This window comes from Meleagris gallopavo, chromosome 4 (genome assembly GCF_905368555.1).
Source record: "Meleagris gallopavo chromosome 4, MGAL_WU_HG_1.1, whole genome shotgun sequence".
NCBI lineage: Eukaryota > Metazoa > Chordata > Aves > Galliformes > Phasianidae > Meleagris > Meleagris gallopavo.
The window spans coordinates 52,879,153-52,900,504 of record NC_139407.1 but is presented as its reverse complement, the minus strand read 5'-3'; the positions used below and the strand labels follow the sequence as shown (position 1 = coordinate 52,900,504).

General features: G+C 41.0%; 2 protein-coding genes across 6 annotated transcripts in view; both read left to right on the top strand.

Moving 5' to 3' along the window:
• The window catches only part of TBC1D19 (TBC1 domain family member 19), a 45,293-nt gene extending 43,624 nt beyond the window's left edge, over positions 1-1,669 (top strand). For all 4 annotated transcript variants that reach the window (XM_085223350.1, XM_085223352.1, XM_085223351.1 and 1 more), the window contains exons 20-21: positions 208-278; positions 1,295-1,669. In XM_085223350.1, coding sequence (XP_085079476.1) covers positions 208-278; positions 1,295-1,369 — 146 coding nt within the window. In that variant the 3' untranslated portion in view covers positions 1,370-1,669. The remainder of the gene's footprint in view (positions 1-207; positions 279-1,294) is intronic.
• A 13,607-nt stretch (positions 1,670-15,276) lies between these two features.
• Positions 15,277-21,352, top strand: part of STIM2 (stromal interaction molecule 2) — a 59,459-nt gene continuing 53,383 nt past the window's right edge. The window contains exon 1 of one of the 2 annotated variants that reach the window (XM_085223347.1): positions 15,277-15,631. In XM_085223347.1, coding sequence (XP_085079473.1) covers positions 15,445-15,631 — 187 coding nt within the window. In that variant the 5' untranslated portion in view covers positions 15,277-15,444. The remainder of the gene's footprint in view (positions 15,632-21,352) is intronic. The other variant, XM_085223346.1, reaches the window with a different exon arrangement.

The following is a 21,352-nucleotide window of genomic DNA, read 5'->3' as shown; positions in this document are numbered from 1 at the left end:
TCTGAAAGGATGTTTGTTGTCCTATCAGTTTTAGTGAAGAGCTAAAGAAACTCAGACATTGACTGTATATTATTATTCAAAATCAAACTAATTATTCTGGGGAGAGAAGACTGATATTTTAGATCAAGATTAATAGATTAATCCTAACCACCAATTAATAGGTCATCAACTTAAATATTGGTTTGTTGGCTTTTTTTTTCCTTCCAGTCCTGGCAGCTGCTGTATTTGCTTTCCGAGCAGTCAACCTGATGGAGGTGACATCATTGGCTGCAGCTGAAGTAAGGATAAGTTTCACTTTGAGGAGATTGAAATAGTTTCTGATGCTTTGCCAGCCACAGTAACCTAAGCCTCACATGGCACGTGGTACATAGTGCAAATGTTTCTGAATAAATTCTTATCTTAGATAAAAACTAGGTAAATTTTGAACATGCAGTACAGAATACTTCTCTGGAGTAAATGGAAGTAGAAGTATATTTGTTACAAAAATGCAGAGTTATCAAACTTATGTTGTGTAATTAGCACTTTTTTTTTTATTTTATTCTCGAAATATGTTAGTGGGATATATTGTTTTTAAAACTGTTGTGGAGATTTGTGCTTTTTTTCTCAGTATATTTTACTGTAGCTGCTTCTGTACTTTTTAATATTACAAAGATTTAATGAAGTTAATTTTCTTAATATTGAATCTGAAAATTCATTGCCAGTAGTATCATTGTACAGATAGGAAATGGAAAAAAAAACAACCCACTCATTAAGATGGAGTTTATTATTGCTTATCTGTACTAGTTTGTTAAAATAGACTTTTTTCCAAAAATCTTTAATACATATTTTTTGTTTAACTTTGAGAGATTGTGATTGTTTTGATTTTTTTTTTGTTTTGTTTTTTTAAACATACTTCTTCAGAAGACATTGACTCTTTGAGTCATTACATTGGACTTGCTTCACAAGTACTAGCCAAGCCACAGGATGAGGATTCTTAATTCCCAATTATTTTTAGAAGCAAGTTGAAATGTTAGACCGCTTGATGCCCTATATACTTCAAGTAAGACTAAAGGCTAAAATAAAGTTACTTCATTTTATATAAGTAATCATATACTTTTTCTTTGAAGTGTTAGGATGAAAAATAAGGCAAGAGAAGTTTTTGGCACACTGAAGTAAACCAGTGTAATTGGTTTCTAGTCAGATCTGAAACTGTTGTAATGAGTCAATATTGAATCTTTTTCTGACTTCTTTAGCTGCTTTAAAGAAATGTGATTCAAATGTCAAGTTTAACAAGCCTTTTGGGTTTTTTTCCTAGGCTGTTCTTGCTGACCTTTCAACCCTGAAGGTTATGCCACTTCTTCAAATCTTCTTGTTTGCTACTGTTACCTGATCTGCTTCAACAATACTGATACCGCGTTTCCAGCCTCTCATGAGAAGCTAATGATCAACTATGCAATGTCTGCATAAAACCAAAATTAAACTGTATGTACAATATTCATTTAGAAATCTTAATAGAATTTTCTAACTGAAAACAGTAACGTCACACAGAAGTGTGTGTAGTGCATGCTGCTGACTTTCACTGCAACAATGGTTATTACTTGTACATTAAGAATGACAACTTGTGCAAAGAAATGATTATGAATCAGTGTCTAAAATGCATGTAATATATAATAAATAATGTAATTCTTCACTTGAGTGTTGTAATGTTAATTTCAGAATTATAAAAGCTCTCTTTTAATCTTAAATAACTTTTGTGAGCTCACAGCTTAGAGTATATCAGATCTAATATCATAAATTGAGAAAATGAAGATACTTTAATTTCTCTCTCAGGCGTCTTCTAAACTCCTTCCCAGAGTCTCATCAAAGGCCCCCTGTTGTAAAATATGTTCCCCTGTAGAAGTCTTGAGCAAAGCTTCCTTCTGAACTTGTTGAAGCCAGTCCATGCATGAGCCAAGATATTCCCCTGAGAATGATGCCAAGAGTTCTTTCACAGTACCCCACACCCTTTTTAGGAGGGCAGCGTTATGTCTTTGCCAGTTTTCCAGTCTTGGTGATTCAACAGCTCAGGCTGCAGGTTGGAATCCAAACTCATATCAGTGTGTGACGGATTTTCACTACACTGTCAGGCTGGCTTGTTGTCTGTTAGCAAGTATACCGCTTTTGAGGTCTTCCAGTTTTTTTTCCATTGTCTTGTTTAATACCAAAGTGGAAATTACTAATGTGATTTGCTTAAATATATCTTAATCTGTGGAAAAGATCAAAGTCAAAAGGACATAAGGGGTTGTGTAGCCACTGAGTTTGCCATGGGACTTCTATCTTCATCTAAGTTACATAAGATGCGTTACTTTCAGAGTGACCTATTGATTTCCATGGAAATGATAACAGACATAAAGAGCACAATAACATGATTAGATAGAGCAAATTTTCGACTACAAAGCACTGTTTTTCTACATAGTCACCACTGTTAGCTATGCATTTTCACCAGCAATGAATAAGAACCTGCATGCCATGCTCATAAAAACCTGCACCAACAGAGGTGACCTGCTGTCACCACTGCTGAAATGTACCACCAACACCTCCCTGTATTTTCATCTGCTGTTTGTTCTCCATAAACATTCAGCAAGTGTCCATGAATGTCAGTGGGTGCCATTTTTTCCACGTGGAGGAATTCAGTGACACACTGGTGGAATTCATGGAGGAATTCAATGACACTTCGTATGCACTTCTGTGTAGAATGCCATTTTGTCAGACTGCCCCTCTGCTGCCATCTGTTGCATGGCAGTGAAATGTAACAGAATATGTGTGGTAAGATTCAACTTCTGCTGCCATACGACCAACATCTGCCTCTGACATCATGGGCTGACATCATAAAATAGGAGGCATTATTTTCAGAGCAGCCCATGTACATATATGTATATTTGTGGTATGTACTGAATGTGTTTCAGTGAAATACAAATCCTTATAATTTGTTCAGCAGTTACCTGAAAAGTGGTCTTAGCCATAGTCTTGCCTTAATTTGAGCTTTATGTCTGTGGTTCTAATTATGTCTACCAGTATAATATAGGAAGAAACCAACTCAACTTTTATAGATTGCTAGTGTATTTATAAGGCTGATTTTAATAAAAGTAAAGCTTTGGATTGAGCACAATCACTTATTATGAAGAACAAAACTATTTAATAGGTTTGACATTGAACAAGAGTATTTTTAGCAATTTTCTTCTGGATGGCAAAATAGATGTTTTCATTAATATTTGACAGAAGTGGTTTTAACATTTTTACTAGAGGCTTTTCTAGACATTTAGTTTTAAAAAAGAGGACACATATGACAACTTTTATCTTTACAGACAGTATTACCCTATTTTACATATGGGGAATGGAGGCATAGAAAGATTAAGAGATTTGCTAAAGATTACAGAGTAAATTCCTAGGCGATGAGTAGTCTCTCCTGAATTCCTGTTTATATTTCAGGAAGCTCAGTTGTGTATTAACTACAGGACCTTCTTTCAGGACAGCACATCATGCACATCTACCTCTAAAAATTGAGCACTTTTTATTGTATGTTTTAAGTTGTCATTTTTTGACACAGACACAGATACATGTAGGAATAATGAGTATAACTTCTTTAGAATAAGATTAAAAACAAACTGGATCCTTTCCTTAGATTTCAACTGTATTCTCTTAGAACGTTCTTGAAATCTGTTCTTAAAAAACTGCTTTTACTGGGGTAAAAAAAAAAAAAAAAAGCATCAGTTTCTCCTTTTAGTTCCAACAAAATATTACGCTTCAGTTTCTGGGTGGTATTTGTATTTTTCATCTCTCTTGTTTAAATAACACTCCTTCATTTCAAATATTTATAAAAATAAAATGACTGGCTTCTATCTCACTGTTAGATACTTCTTCTAGGCAATATTCATTTTTGAACTGTTAACTCTGAAGAGCAGTTCAAACCTGTTTAAATCCACTGTCTTATCATTTGACTTCCAAATTCATAAAACTCACTTTTTGTTTATGCCATTAGAAACAAGGGTCAGATTTTGATATAAAACCATAAATAAATGGACACTTACATTGATTTAAAGAGACTTAGCTGAACTTTGAATGGCTCAATTTAGCCAAATTGTTTTCCTTACTCTGTTTCCCCCGTATGAGATCAACAGAAAGAGGTGTTTCAGTACAAGAACCAATTATTTCGATATCTGCAGATAAAGATTGATTTTTACTGTTTACCTTTAGAATTCTGGCTATGATCTGTCAAAGATTTCTTGTAATTTCAAATAGACTGTTCAAAAAAATGCAAAAGCAAATAGGCTTTTCTAAAAATGTAACCAAGTTATCTTGTTTCAGTACTTCCAAAAATATATTGAAACTTTCATCTTGATGGCTGGGTAATGGAACAGCTGAATAACTAGAACAACCTCTACTTTTTACTGGATTTTTTTGGCCACAGGAACAAGTTTTATTATGGAACAAATATTATTATTGTTATGAGAAACGCAGTATAGAGATTGTAAAACAGCTAGATATCCCAGTAAAGGGAAAAGGTTGGAAAGAGACATTGCTGCAAGACAAGTATCTACATGTTACCAGAAACTAGCAAAAAATTGTACCCAAAACTCTATTTTACTCTCTTCTAACACAAAGAAAGCCAATGAATTTTATGCAGTTCTTCCAACAAGAATGAAGGGATTTTACTGAATAGATTGCTGTGTAGAGATCAAATATCGGAATCTAGTGTAGTGAACTGCTTATCAGCCCTAAGTAAGAGCTTATTTAAAAGCTACTGAAATACTTTGCGAAACTGTGGGAGTCTGTTCTCGATTGGGAAGGAGAAGAGACTTTCTCCTTTATCTGATCAGTGAAATACTTCTCTGCTATTCTGTCAGGTATTTTATGTTAGGAAATGGGGGAGGGAGGGGAGGATGCAGGAGTGGTGAGAGCAGCAGGGCTCTTCCTTTTCCCTCCTTTCTTATAGCCTTTTCCTGTTCACGCCTCACTGCTGGCAGACGGTGCTGCTTTCATCCCCAGAGCGGACACTGGAAAGGCAATCAATCCAAACCAGGGTTTGAGATTAGCAGAGCTCTGTATCTCATGTGGCCGGCCACAGTCAGCTTCCTCTGGCTGCAGATAGCTCATGGCACGTGGCTGCTGGGCCAGAGCGCAGCAGGGCCTGGGCTGGGCCTAGTGGAGAAGTCCCCCCACTGTGAGAGGGGAAAAGATGTCTCCTTTCTCTGGTGGCAGCTTGCAGAGGCTCCAAGCTCTCTGCACAATACCATTGCTGTTGCAGGGCACCATGCCTGCCAGCAGCTCTGTGGGAATCACTGGCTGCCATAAAGAACAGCAGGAACTGAGAGAGCTCCGGGATGGAAAATGAGTTCTGCTGCTGACTGAAATTGGTCATAGATTTTTATTCTTAGCTTTTTTAATACCTTAACGAAAATGCTGGAGCAGGGAAGATTGGTTCGATCTGGTGGAATGGTTGCGCTTTGCTTTAAAACAGCGTTAAAATTTCTCATCTTAGTTTTTTTTTTTTTGGTCAGGTCATAATACCGAATGACTGCCATACAGACTCTAATCACACTTTTGGGAAACATTTCAGGATGCTTGTGTTTCTGCGGATGTCATGTGGTGCAGCAGCATCCAGTAGACATCAACAGGAACAGAGCAAATATCTGCTTGAAATACGGTGTTTGCCTTTGGTTCAGTGTGCTTTGCAAAACTGCAGTGCATAAACTGCTGTAATGTGATCTAATCGTGCTAAATACTGGCTGGAGATCAGTCCTAAAATGGTGGCGGGATGGATAATGCTGCTTTTTGGCAAACCATTTCATTTATTTGTTTATTTAAGACTGCACTCCAGCCCAAGGAGGTTTACCTATTTCTGCACCGTATCAGACATTACAGCCTGCAGAAGATGAGTTTCACATTCTGTGAAGTCATCTTTCAAAATCAGTGTGTTGTTTTAGATGCTGAACTACTGATATGTGCTAGCAATTATCTCTAGAGAATTAGCTTTATGGAGGATCACAGTGCTTCGCCAAGCGACACTGTGTTTGGCTGAACAGTTTGAGCAAATTGTTTCTTTTGGGATTATGACCAAAATAAATGGAATCTTTAACAAAGGAGTTAAAATACTCAATTTACGTAAGACAAAGCAGGCAATCAATTTCTGTGCATTGTTTTAAAAGACAAAAATTGGAATGAGATAGTCAAAGACAAAATCTTCTGTAGTAACAGAATATGTTTAGTGGATATCTGACAATAGTTTATTCCACAAGTGCTACATTCTGTAATTCTTTTCTTGCAGTTATTTTTAGTATAAAGTTATGCTCTTAATGAGTCTAGTAATAAAGAGTAAATCATTACAAATATATGTTGTAAAAATCAATTGTACTTAGTTTGCTCTCTGTTTGGAATTATTATCTAAAGTTGTTTGATTATACGTCTAGTGTCAAAACATCATCCCTCTCCGTCTCTCCTTTTTAGTGCTTCTGGGTTACAAAAACATAAGCATTGCTTTGAAGCCCAGTTCTGGTTCATTAGTGTTGACTGGAAAACTGGCAGTGTTACAGCTTGTGATGGAAGCTCTGCGTTCATGTTTACTCCACAGCTTCCTTCATAAGGGCATATTTAGACATTCAAATTCAGTTTGTGATACACTGGAGATATTCTGACCACCCAGTCTTGGAACAATCAATTTCTCAGGCTGGAGGTTAGTCTATGTGTTCACTCAGAGTTCAAAAGAAACCTGTTTGAGACCATACTGAGAAGCTTGGCTTTAATGGAAATCACACACAGTTGTGTATGTAATAACTTTCAATCAGGTAACTGAATTATTCCCATTGTTACATGCTACATAAAGTTCATCCATATTTCTTGGCTTATGTTGAAGAAGAGATCAAGACAATCGTTTGTAAAATAAACTTCGTTTTGTGTACAGTAGATGCTTACGCAATGTTCTAGAACATGAAGAAAGCACAAAATAACAGTATATTTTCCAGAGAATGAGTAGAGAACAGTGAAATCTGGATAAAAAAATGAAACAAAGATCATCTTATGTGATGTGTAGAAGAGCAATTTGAGATGTTAGCAGCTTTAGACTTTTTTCTAGTTTGTCAGATATTTCCTGGTCTCTGCTAATGATGAAATTCTCCTTTATATAAGGGTCTTTACATAAATAAATATTTATATTTTCCTAGTTCAGGAGCAGAAACTTTAATTCTTCTCATAATTCTAGCTGTGTTTCCAACTCAAGGCTAGCATTCTTAAAGCTAAGCAGTCAGTCTTCTCTACTTTTAGAAAGGAAAATGCCATCTTTTCTTCAGCAGTAAAAAGAAAATTAAATGTAAAATGTTGCAGAATACAGCTCTTTATGGATATGTTTCTTTTTCACAAGTTACAAACAACTTAATGAAGAATAATAAAGAATAGCCTCAATGTTTTTTCTCCTTTTGTAGAATTTACCATAAATCTCTCAAAAACTGGACCCAACCCAACTGAAATTACTGTATTCTCAGTGCAAAAATAAGCCATCTTTTCAATTAGCTCTAGACTGAAATTTTGCCCCTTTTTAGGAAACACCATGGTGAGAATATTAAATAGCAAGCACAGGGTAAATATCTCTTTTCTGATTTCATTCCAGATATTTAGCCAGAGAGATGGTTATTGATACTGCTCAGGAAATTGTTCCAATGCAAACAGGTTAAGATTGCACGCTCTGCTTTTGGTGGTGGTTCTGGGCCATTAAAAGGCAGGGTTAAATGGGACAGAAACTTTCTTTAAAGACTCAGGGCTGTATTAATATTTTAGTGAGGATTAAAGCTGGGCACTTTAGCATTTTATTTCCTTCATACTATTTCTTTTATTTTTTTTACTAGCCCCCTTATTTCTTTATGAGTTTATGGGCCACCTGTTGTCTAAAAGGCGGAGCTGTTAGGATTTAAGAAGTACACCTCATCTCATGCTCTTCCTTCCAGCTTAAGACTCCCGGGACGTGGTAACTGCCCTGCTCTAAGGAGCAACACCCAATGTTGTAGTTCATGGTTTGCCACCATACCTCTCCAGTAATTCTGGACAGGTGCCACAACTACCTCAAGTCTGCATAATTCAAGAGGCATTAGAAACCTAATATTTGGGGCTTTGTAGCTAAAAACTGTTTATTAAATTTGTCTTCTTCAGATTACAAAAACATAGAGATTGTGGTACCAGTCCTGGAGTGATATTGAAACTTTTGAAGGATCACAAATACTAGCTCCAGATTAAGTGGAACATTGCTGGTGTTAGCACAGCTAATCCCACTGGGAATGCATCTCTGGAGCCAAACACTTCTCAGAGTCTCTCTTCAGTCTTTCAAGATTGGCTCTGAAGATATCCTCTGAACTAATAGTAGTGTAAATATAATGACAAATAGAAAATCATCAGGAAAGGTTTACCCATTGCCACTGGATGTGCAAGCAAGCTGTAAGCATTTTATCAGGTATATCGCTTTCAGTAAGGCCTTAAAGTTATTTATTCCTGTGTCCTGAAGATTGAGGTAAAATGTGGAAAAACACCAGGTTCATTTTCTGCTTTTCACAGGAAACTCACCTGCCTCCTGTCCAGTCCTCTCATTTTGGCTGCAGCTCCCCCAGCTGTCCTGCTCCACCAGGGCTCCACTCCTCTCCCTGGGCTGCAGCTCTGGCTGCTCCTGAAAGTTCTGTCCATGGGTTGACCATATCTGCTGCTGCCCTCGGGCTCCTTCATGGCTGCACATGGAGATCTGCTCTGCACAGTGCGCCTATGCTGCAGGGGGACAGCCTGCTCCACCCTGGGCCTCTCCTGGACTGCTTGGAACTTCTGCTCTGTGCCTGGAGCAACACCTTTCCTTCTCCTACACTGACCTTGGTGGCTGTGAGGCCATTTGTCTCACAGTTTCTCAATCTTCTCTCCCAGCTACCACTGTGCAGAAGTTTTTTCCTTTCTTTAATCTGCTCTTGCAGACCACAACCAGTGTTGCTCATGGCTCAGCTCGGGCAGTGGCAGGACCCCATTAGAGCCTCTGAAAAAGGCTCTGATCTGACATGGGACAGTGCTGGGCTCTTCTCAGAGGCTAATCCTGCAGCCTTCCTGCTACCAAAACCTTGCCATACAAACTCAATACACTCATTTAGATATCTAACTTTCAGCTGAACCCTTCCCTGTAATCTCCTATTAACTACCACAAATAGTTTACAAAAAAACCCCACCTGTTAAAACTTACTAAGTACAGGTAGATAAGTCATATAAAGGTTGTATCAGAGAAAGCTGACAAACTTCGTCACTGAATGCAGAACATTTTTGTCCCACCCCTAGCCAAAATTCCTAATGTCATCATGAAGGCAATACAGGGAATAAAAAAATCTAAATTCTTTGAAGGTCAGTCCTCAGAACTCCAACGCTCAGAAAAGCTTAGCACACTGCACACAGCCTCCAACCATCACAACCTGCAAAGCAAGTAGGAGCAGAAATAAGCAGTATGTACTGTTTCTGAAGATGTAAGTTTTATACAAAATTTTGCTCTCACTTTTTTTTTTTAATTCTTCTGAGAAATACAGCTGCTTGTTGTGAGTCATAGTGCCAAATGCCCAAGGTTGCATTTGCAAGTAGGAAGACCATCTGTTTCCAGCTTTCTTATAACTGAGGATATGAGGATATATATATATATTCTTTCTATTACCTAAAACCAAAGAACACACACAAATAAATAAATAAATAAATGAAACACAGTGAGATGAAGACAAAATAGCTGTATTTTATTTTCTCAGCAATGGTTTCTATATCTGCTTCAACGTCCTGGGTGATTTGAGACTAGCTGTCTCTGCCTCTGCAGAACGATCTTATTTATGATGTGACACAGCACTCAGTACCTGGCCGCACATGCCATTGCGGTCTGATGGATCTGGGAAGAGCTCCTGTTTACAGGATGTGCAGCTTGCCTTCAGAAATTCCAGGAAACAATCTGATTGCTGTGACCTCAGAGCAGCCATTTCAATTCACTACAAACATCTGATAATAGAATTGTATTTATGCAACATATATGATTTTACCGGGTTTTTTATTACTTTCTGCTAGTTATAGATTTTAAGAATATAATCTCACTTAATTTCTGTCCTCTGAATGAATGATTGGCTGTTCCACCTTTCAGTCAACAGCTGCTAGAACCACCAGAACCACATCTGAAGTAAATCTCCAGTCACTTTCTTCTTGCCTCCACATAAGGGCATTCTTTGTTCTTATCCCAAATATTTACCTAAAGAGGTAAATGATTTCCATTTTAAACACCTAAGCTGACAGCATTTTTCTCAGACCTTGCTCATTTAGACAAAGAACGGCTCTATGTATTAGGAGCTAACATGGCTTTGGCTCTTTATTTAGACAGAAAAAAAATAATCTTAAAGTTGCTACATAGATTATGATAATGCAGCATTTCTCTCAGATACAGCTATCAGAACACCTCTCCCAGCCAGAACAGACAGACTCCATCCTGAATGGTTCTTGATACAAGTGAGTAGAAAAGCTTTTTTCTTCCAGTGAAACCATACCCAAGCATGCCCCAGGAGGCAGTCTTCACTACTTGCTGTGAATATATAGCACATGCTAAATTACTATGTCCAAATTCCTTTTAAAAAAAAAATAATAAATTGTGGCTTCTATTCTAACATTTCTTTTGGTCAGCATGCTTGTTATAAAAAGCAAGTCCTGTAAGTAGTGGCTCTTATCGTCTCCTGATTCTTTCCTTGTTTGCTCTCTAGCGGGAAGGAATAGGCAGTCACAAAGCACTTACTGTCTCAATGCCAGGTAAGGGGAGGTTTAGATTTACTGAGATTTAGAGAAGAAATATTACATACATGCTAGGATTCTTCTCTTCATGTGGCAAATTATTTGCACTTCCATCCCTCTGAGATAGCCTTTTTTAGTGACTCATCTCTACAGCTACCGCTTCTGTGTTGAAATTGGTTGAATTCTTACAAGCTTGAGAACAGAAAGATGACAGCCACGTTGTTTTACTGTACAGATTGGTTGTGTAATATTGCTGCTCATTAGACTTTAAGAAAGGTTAAATGGATATTTTAAAGTCAATCTGAACTGCAAAAGAACTGATTATGACTTTACTGAGGATGCAAAATTGTCACAATCAAAGCCTTCTTAAAATTTAATAACACGCCTGGACTTTTACTGTCTGGCAACAAATTTTAGCTGGAAAAAAAAGAAGGGGTATACTGAGATAAGTACATCAGATAAGGTCACATCTAGATCTCAAAGGTTGTCTCTTGGCAGTTCTCAGCATACTTCTGATCACTGTAATCTGTAATGTATTAATTCCATAACTGTTTTTGCATTACTCTTGAATGTCCTTGTAGCTGTCAAAACATATAACAGCCCATCATTCTGTTGCAATCTAACCGTCATGCCAAATAATGGTCAGTGAGATAAGAAGATTCCTGCTCGTCCATCACTAATAAAGTTGTGTCCTGGCAAGCTGTTTGGCTCCTGCTACAGATTCCAAAAATCAAAGCGCTGCCTCGGATATTTTAGTCATTCATTCTGTCCATTGTTTTCCTTCAGATTTGGTATCTCTAGATATGCCTCAAGTTATTGTGTAAACAGATGGAATCATTGTTTGTTTCTGAAATAAACAAAACTCAACCACATTCTGAACAGCCAACATCTTCCAGCTGGAGTGGCATCTTTGCTCTCATAAAAACAACAACAAGAACAAATGCAACAACCTGCAAAAAAACAACCACAAGCAAAGCTTCCCTGCTAATGGGAGACTCAGCTGCAATGAGTATTCACTGAATATTCTGTGCTTTCCAATACTTTTTAAAATATATATTTGTACTTGTTTTATTCTGAAGTGTCAGAGAAAAAAACCCTGCAATACTACTGATTATACTGTGATGGAAAAAGAAAACACCATAAATTAGGAGACATCATCAACAATTTCTCAGAGAGCTACATGCTTAGTTTGCAGTTAATGACAGTTCCTTCTCACTGATTGAAAGAGATGTTGTTATTTTACCAGCATTTTAGCCTAATTCCAGGCAATTTGCTCATTTCAGAGAGACCCAGGCTCTTGGTCCTTGATAAGATCATAAGGGCTAATACAATCATCAGACAAGGAGAACACTTAATTCACTTCCATTCTCTCTGTTCTAATTTCATCATTGGACCTTGATATTATCTGTAGCCCATAATTTCTCAGTCCATTAAGGACTGGGAATACAGGACCACTTAGAATATTTATTTTTTTCTCTTGAGCAAGCAACCTTCCTTACAAAATATAAACTTCAGTAACTCATAAACAACTGCGAATGGGTTCCTTAACTCTACAACTCCATCTTCATTCAAGATTTTATCAGCGTAGGAAATAAAAGAACTGCGAGGTTGTGGTTAGTATGTTTTGCATTAGTTGCTTACAGATACAAATTACTTCTCTACTCAAGAAGAAAGCTGAATTTTATTAACAAGCTTGTTCAAAAGCGATTGTTTCTGTTCACACCAGTTGTGTAGAATCAATTGTTCTCTAGACAACTTATAATAATCTGGAGGTCATAAGTTATTTGAATTTACATTGATTTACTGGCAGTTTTTATTTGCAATGTTTTTTAATAAATTAATCTGATTGTCTTAATTCATACCCAAGCTTTTGCTTGTTATCTTTAAATCTATCTGACCTTCCTTCATTTATTTTTCAGTCTGCACTTTGCTTTGCCCCCCAAATTTCTTTCTCATCTGTTTCTGTACGTGGATAATATTTTTCCTTCTGAGTTTTCATATGAACTCAGAGAATTCTCATAATGTGGAGAGACTGTAAATAGCACCAAAGAGCAGAACAGATACTTTTTTTTTATTTTATTTTGCTCTGCTGTTCAAACCTGCTCCCAAGGGCCTTTTGGACTGGCCGAGCATATCTATTGGAAAGCACTGCATTAAGCAGCTCTGAAGATTATTTCCTCTCCTTTTTTTTCTATTTAGATAAATCAATGTGTGCAGCAAAACAAGATGGAAGGAATTTGCTGATTGCAAATTGCTGATGGAAACAGCAACGCAAAGCAGTAAAAGAGACCATTAAAACAAAACAAAACAAACAAACAAATCCCCCTAGCTTTCTGCTCTGAAGATCAATGGAAGACAGGACCCAAAGAGAATCTTGGGTTATCCATACAGCAAAGCACATTCTGAAAATCTGACCAAAAACTATACAAGACCATTATTACTGATCAGGACTGAAAGTAACATAAATGGCTTAAGTCCAGATCTTGAGATGAGTTTGCCTTCTGCAAAAATAGACAAACATATGTACTTGTGTGACACTGTGAAAGCAATGTATCGAGTATCCCTGCTGTCTGACAGGAAGGTTGCTTTACTTAAAACAGAAAACACAGTGAAACACCTTTAACTTGAAAGTATGCAGGGACAAATGATGTCAGCATTGAAGTCTTCCCCACGCCTCCTGTATTCTTCCAACGTTGGTGACCACGTGGAGATTTTGGTAATGACTCTTCGGGGCATTCAGAAGCTGATAGGAATCAGTTCTTTCATCATGTCTCTGTGATTCATCAGGATTTGTTCATTACTCTTTTTCATCTGATCTGTGTGTCTTGCAAAACTACACACAGATGTGCTGGTCTTCATGATCTGTGAATCTGGATGTCATTAGCACAGACCCTTTTATTGCTGCATGCTTTGTCAGGTATGTCAACACCCAAACATTGCCATTCATTCTCCATTTGCACCAGCTTCAGCCCTTCAGTTATATCCAGAGGCAGAGAAAACACTCTTAAATTGTGTTAATTACAAGTATGGTAACCCTGAGAACCCAGGGTCTGCCTCTGAATGGAGGGGGTGACTTAAGGGAAAAGGATGAGATAATGCATGCCCTGAGAGGCTTTGAGGTATTCCCTTGGTATTTCCGACCAAGATCAGCCCTCAGATCTCACAGAGACATAGCAGCAAAGTTTGGAGGAAGAGCCTACAAGCTATAGGGGAAAGCTGAAATCAGGCCAGGTCAGCAAATAAGATGTATAAATCCATAGGACTGCACAGGAGATGCATGTGGAGATGCTGAAGAAGCTGGCTAGGGTAATTTAGCAGATCTTATCATCTTTGAAAAGCTGTGGCAATGATATTTACAGCTAGTGTAAAGAAAAAAAAAAAAAAAGCAGCAAATGTCACATCTATCATCAAAGCAAGTTCATGGAACTGCAGGACAGTCGGCCTTACACAGTGCCTCTCTCTGAGAGGATCATGAAGGAAATCTTTCTGGAAGGCATTTCCAGCCCAGTAAAGGACAAGAAGTTGATTTGGAGAAAATAGCGCAGATCTGCCACCAGGTTTGCCTTTTATGATTCAGATTGGTTACTAGGGCCAGGCTGGGTGTTAGGAGGTTCTTCACCAGAGGGCGGTGGGTGTGAAACAGGCTGCCCAGGGCAGTGCGCACAGCCCCAGGCTGCTGGAGTTCAAGAAACGCTCGGACAACGCCTTCATAGGGTTTAAGTTTGCATGGTCCTGCGTGGAGCGGGGAATTGGACCGGGTGATGCTTGTGGGTCCCTTCGTACTCGGAAATGCTGCGATCAGAGCAGCACGCCTTGGTTTCAGCGAGGCTTCTCACACAGCACAGTAACTCCCCTGCAGTCCAACAGGGGAGGTACGGACTGGGCGAGCAGTGGATGGAAACCAGCCCGGATCACTGTACACAAAGCAGTGGTCAACAGTCCAGGTTCAACGCATCCATTCTACTGATGTATGGCATTTCTATGGGATGCAAACAGTCCGCACTCGCCTGTTTTGCGTACTCTTTATGAATACCCGTCTTTTTGCACTGTACGATTACCCAATCAATTACATTAACAGCCGGTTTCTGCGTCTCCATCGGGGAAGCTCACTCCCTGCGGCTCCCCTCCCCGAAGTTACGGCACAGCGCCGTTCTGCACCAGTACCGCGGGGCGGGACGCTTCCGGCTGCTGCCTGCGGCAGCGCTGGGGCTTCCCAGACGCCTCACAACACCTCCACGTGCTGCCTAAATGCTTTAAAGTACCGCGTGCTTTTAGCTGAACGAGGTTCAGCTGAAGCGCAGCACGCAGGGCGGCTCCTTCTCCTCAGAACTGCCCTCAGGTGACCGCACTCCTCACAGCGCTAAGGACGCCCGCACGGACTTCCGCAGGGCGCGGAGCGGCGCCTCCCTCCTGCCCCCCCAACCTGCGGGTGCGCCGCTCGCGCAGAAGCCCCGCCCCGTGCTCCCCCGCGCGGCGCCAGCCACCCCCCCCCGGCACCGCCTCCCGTGACGTCACAGCGTGGTGACGTGTCGCCCGCTCGGCTCGGCGGCGTTGGCCGCCGGAAGCGGCGGGAGGCGGCGTGGGACCGGCGAGCGGCGGCTGCGGCGCGGATCGGCTCCAGCCCTTTCCTTCCTTTCTCCCTCCCCCTGCGTCTCGTACGGCGGCGTAGCGATGAGCGGGAGCCGAGCGCCCCGCGGCGTCTCCGCGGCGCCGGGCTGCCTGCTCTTGCTGGGGCTGCTGCTGGTCGGCGTCGCCGCAGCGGAATGCGAGCTGGAGGCTGCGGAATTGCCCGGCGGGCGGCGGGGAGCGCGAGGAGGCACCGCCGCTTCTTCCTCGTCCTCCTCTGCGGCGGAGACAGGTAACGGCTCCGCGCGGAAGGATGAGCGCGCTCCTGTGCCGCGCTGTCCGCCCTGCCTGCCTGCCCCGGTGCGGCGTGGAGCGGCGGCACTGCGGCTCTGCCCCTCCCCGGCCGGAGCTGCCGCAGGATGCGGGCCGGATCCTGCCGCACAACGACACCGCCTTCCCGGCTGAGCTGGGCGGGGGCTCGGCCGGACCGGGGTGCGGTGCCCCCGGAGCCACCCCGCTTGGGGGCCGCCCGTCCGGCTGCGGGCACCGCTGCGGCTTCTCCCGCGCCCCTTCCTCCGGAAAGGAGAAGTGTGGGAAGCTGTTGTCTACGGATAGTTTTATTTATTTATTTTTAAGAAAAAAGCGGCAGTGTTCCTATTGCTGTACTTGTGGCGAATGGTAGTGCCTGCACGCAGTCAGCAGTTGCAGTGGAACACTGAAAATAATGATATTTCGGCAGGTCGCTGTGCCTCCTGGAGCTGTTCTATAGTGGGTAGCGGGAAGCTCTGCGGTCCTCAGACCGTACTCTGAGGAGAGCAGCGTTTGTGGGCAGGCAGCACTTGAGCATTCTGAAGTTTGCCATATCTCATAGCGTGCTTCTGAGAACCCTCTGCCTGGAGGAGTGCGGAAGATGCGAGAGAAAGGGGGGATACAGTCTGCTTTGCTTTAGAAAGCAGTGTGTTTCTATCAGAACAAAATCCACTGTTCTGCTGAAGGTAATATTGGCACCCTCTGCTAGAACTATAAGTTTTCAGCAGTACGCCAGTGGTCTGCTTGGAGGGCAGGGCACTTCTGAACTTGAAGATGTCCGTTCTGTTGGCTTGCTGTGCAAACTGAGGAAGTACAAACATCTGCAGTCTGGGAGGCAGGAGCCATTCCTCCTACGGGTGTTGTGAAAATGCTGTGTTGGAGCAGTTTTTTTTTTTTCTCCCAGAGCATAATTAATCGGGTTGTAGGTGGTATTAAGCGGTTCTTGCTATACATAGTGCTGATGCTGTCTACGCTTCATGCTCAATCAATCAAAAGTGTCAGTTTGGGTGGAGATAAGTCTTTTTTTGTGTTCTTTGGACTGTAAAATCAGTGAGAAGCTAGTCAGATGCTGTGGTGTCTCCACCAGCGGTGTATCCAGGGAGAAAATACATATGAGGGATCTAACACATTACGAGTCAGTTTGTTGTGTTATTTATGTAACAGTTTAATCTGGAGAACATACGTTCTTTACAGAGAGAGTGGTGAGGTACTGGAACAGGCTGCCCAGAGAGGTTGTGGATGCCCCGTCCCTGGAGGTGTTCAAGGCCAGATTAGATGGGGCCCTGGGCAGCCTGGTCTGGTATTAAATGGGGAGGTTGGTGGCCCTGCATGTGGCAGGGGGGTTGGGGATTCATGATCCTTGAGGTCCCTTCCAACCCTGGCCATTCTATGATTCTGTGAACATATGTGCTTAAAAGCCGTCTTAGAATCAGTTTAAATCTTGGAGAGGCTTTTAACAGTGTTCACTGCTTGCAGGTACAACATATGGCTGATAGCTTGAGCTGTTTGCCTGTCTGATGGTGGACCCAATCAACTGCCAGCTGCTCTTTGCAGTGCCGGAGGAACTCCTGAAGGTTGTGGGAGAATCCTGTGACTGTACAGGGAGTGATTTTAATAGTCATAGTTTTAAACTTCTAAGGAAAGGACGTACAGATGTGAGAGCAAGTTAGGAGCTATGCAAGCAGTCATCTGGATAGGCTGAAAATCAAATTCTATGTGCTTAAGAGGTAAAATCCAGAAAAAAGTTAACAAAGTATGTAATGTTAAGCTAGGAGGAGTCTATCAGGTGCTCAAATAAGGTGTAGGTGTACAGTCAGCACAGCTGTAGGAAAAAATCCAGAATTGTAGTTGCGAACTGAACTGAACAAACAACATAGTGCAGCTGGCAGGAGCAAATGCTGTCCTGGGATATGTTAATCCAGTTTGAATTGCAGAAAACTCTTTAAAAACCAGAACATTTTATTGTTCCTCATTGCTCTTCTGTGTCTAGTCTTGAATATTAAACAAGCCAACAAGGACAGAGGAAAGTAGCATCACGGACTGAGAGGCTCAGAATCTGACTGATGTGCTGCTGTGTTTGGGTGGTGGAAAAGGCTGGGGGAGGATTGTGTCACTAAATAGGTAAGAAATGGTTCACACAAGGGTATTGATCAAAAAACCACAACTTTTTCCATCTGCTGTGTGGCTAAGAGGTAGGTTAAGAGGAAGTGAGTTGTGGTGGGGGAGATCTAGGTTAAGTATCAACTAGGAAGCTTTTACCAATAGCATTGAAATTGCATAGATAGTGTAACCAATACCTGTTGCTGAAAGTTTTTGCTGGGTTAGAGGAGAAGCTGGCCAAGTTAATCTAGGGATATAGTGACGTGACAGAGAAGGATGCATCTGATTTTATGGTCAGGAAACAGTTATACTTTTAGGTATTCGAAGACTTAATTTGTATCATTATTGTTGTGTCTTATGTGCTTCCTTTTGAAATGGCAATTTGTAACATACATACAGCTGTCATTTACATTTCAAGTCGTAGTTAAGAAAATCAGATCTGTAAGTCTTTTTACACTAAATGGAGTACTGAGAGGCATATGTTTGTTCTGACTCTGCTTGTTTACAGTGTGGTAGAAAGTTGAAGGAATCACCTATTCTGGTTGTGAAGATAACCTTGGGTTTTCACATTCTGTTTATTCATTGACTTTAACTAAATTGCTCTGCAGTATTGAGCAGCATTATTAGCCATTTTTCTGAAAGTTACTGAAAGATTTGTGTGTTGCTTGATAATTATTCATTCGTGAGCAGGCATGCTCATCCCAGTGCTCAGAGCTGGCAAGGAGCAAGAGAGGCCCTGCTCCCTTTCTGCTGCGTACCCCTTTTGCCCCCTCCCTCCTCAGTGTGGCAATGACTGCTGTTGCGTTAGCTTGAAGGAATGTGAAAGGAAATACAGGCAACAAAAAGCAGTGGGTTTCTTATTGGACTCTTTCATGGCACACTCTAAGGGCTAGCAGCAGTGCAGGGAGCATGGCTGTGCGGGTGGGTCAGCAGTGGGAAGAAGGGCAGTGAGTCATTAGGCGGGCCGTGCTGTCCGTGTATGTGCATCCTGAGGTGACTGTGGGACTGCTGCAGTGACCTTTCTTTAACTGGAGTAATCCCTTTGGAACTTGGTATGGTTGTGTGCGAGGCTTCATATGGTGGAAGAGTACAGAGTGTAGTGGTTTTGATCATGTAGCAAAGTGATCTTTGAGTCTTTTGGCATGTCCTGGTCTTATAAAATGGAACTGTGAGATCTGTCACTTTCTCAGCAGCAGGCTGCTTTTTAAGGGTGATTGCTGTTTCTAGTGACAAAAACGGAGTATCCCAAGCCTGTTCTTTTCTGTTACTTCTATTTTATGTCTGTAGTTAAGCCCTTAACGATCTGGTCCTGTCGTTTCTATTGAGAGGACAGAAATTGGAGTCCTTTGTCCACTAATGATGCCGACCTCAAGCTGGTGCTTACTGACTGCATCGCAGAGCAGTTATCTACAGTTATTTAACTCTGTATCACTGCTCCATCAGCAGGTTTTTGAGTTGCTCTTTCAGCTGTAAGCTTTCTGAAGAAATCTGCTTTTCTGGGGACCTCCTACCAGGCTCAGGCTAGCTACTCCTACACAATCCAGGCATGACTCATTTTCTTCTAGCTAACCTCGGTGATAAAGATCTATCCAAACTGCGTTGAGCTGCCTTGCATCTGTCAAAGGATGGCAACCGGACCCAATGGCAGAGGCAAATTATAGTGTTAAGATTTCCCACGATGATACTATTGCTATGGAAAACACTGAAAAATGTAGTTCCCTTTTTTAAAAGTTTATATGAAGTAAGCAGTTTGATATGTATCTAACTGATTTTAGTTTGTGTGCTGTACTTTGTACATCCTTTAGAATTCAGTGTCTGTTCTGTCAGCTCTAGGGGGAGGATCATCTTGTAAAGAGCTGCAGTGCTGCGGAAAGGCTAGGAGAATTACAGCCTTCAGATTTTTTGTAGTTTTGAGTGCATTGTCTAAAAGTCCAGAGAAGTGAGAAATCTTCTTTGTAAGAGACTTGCTGTGGAATGAGACTTGGTGTGGAAACCTTGGTGTGTGAGCAGTCTTCATTGAGATTAGTCTATTGCATCGCACCTGTTAAATGCTTTATAAAATACAGGAATTTCAGATGTTTATCTTGACCACATAGGGTTTGTGTTAAGGGTAAATATCACTGTGTGGTATTATAAAATAAGCACCTATACATCTTCAAAACATAGGTGAGTTCCCAGTCATTACATAAGTTTGTTTTCTATTGCCTCTGGATACTGTGAAGGCTTTCCTGTTGCCACGGAAACTATCTTTGCATCTCTGAGAGGGGGGAGGTGAATAAAACAAGGATGCAGAGTTCTCCTTTAGAATCCACATAAATGGAATGTGCTCATTGCCTGGGTGCTACACAACTTGCGTTTGTTTGCTTGATTTCAGTAAGTGCTGCACACTTGACTGAGGACTGTTTGTTGCTTTCTTTAATGCTTTTTTTCCCTCTTTCTGGACCTTCCTCATTTTCCTTCCAATCACAAAAACAGTATTTATCAGAGGTTTGTTAGAGGAATACTTAATTCCCTATCACCGATAGTACTCCAGAGTTTTGACTAAAATTTGCCTTGGAAATAAAAAATAATGTGCCTGGCAGGTTAGTTAAAAATGAAAAACAAAAACCTTGAGTTAACTCATTAATGGAATTGTTGGCTCAACAGAATTTTACCTGGCCAGTAAGAACCACTGGCCTTGTATTTTACATCTTATCCTTGTGTTACGAGTTATATAGCTCATGAGGGAATGTCCCCTGCATGCAGACACCCGGTGCTGCTGCAGGTGAATCTTTGCTTCTCAGGGACTTCCTGGATGTAGCGCTGGAGGGGAGTGGCATTTCTGTAGCTTGCATTGCAAACTGCAAGCAGCACTGCAGGAATTTGGTTGACCTGAAGCGGATGTTGAGGTGCAGGGCATTGCATGAAACTTCAGCTTGTGCAGTACCAGAATTTATAGGGAAGATAATTTTGATCCCTTTCCCCTAGGCCCCACATTCTGTTTCCTCCTGCTGCTTCTGCGTTATGAAGCATCTCAGAACTGTCAGCAGCCCAGTCCTCTGCTGCTGTCTCCAGTTAAAATTTTAATACTTGATTTATTTGTTTTCTTTGTGGATAATGTTCTTCTGTAAGAAACTGTCATGTGCTCTGCTTCTAAAACTGAGATCAGCAGCAAACAGGTTTATGAGAAAGAATTTAATGCCATGGGTAAGAGTGAACACAAACTTTGGTAATGTATTAATTCAAGTATTATTTCTTACTGAATAAAAGCCTGGTGAAGACAATTGAGGTTTCTGTATTTGGGATAGTTTCTGCTTAAAACAGTAAGCTTTCCATACAAGGAGGTGTGGTGTGAATTCTCTTTTTCTTGCTTTGTGGTTTCAAACAGAGAAGAAGAGGCTGTTACCTGGAAAGGATTCCACTCATTCAGGAATGCTACATTGAAAAGGAACAGTTCTTCTGTTGCATCAGGTGGCTGTGAACTGGATTAGTTAGAATTAAGAAATCAATGCAAGACAAATATGTTATTTAGAAAGGGAATTTTAACGCCAACATTATTTTAATCTCAATATTAATAACTCCAGTGGACTGGCTGCCATAGAGATTTGTCATCGATAACTTGCTA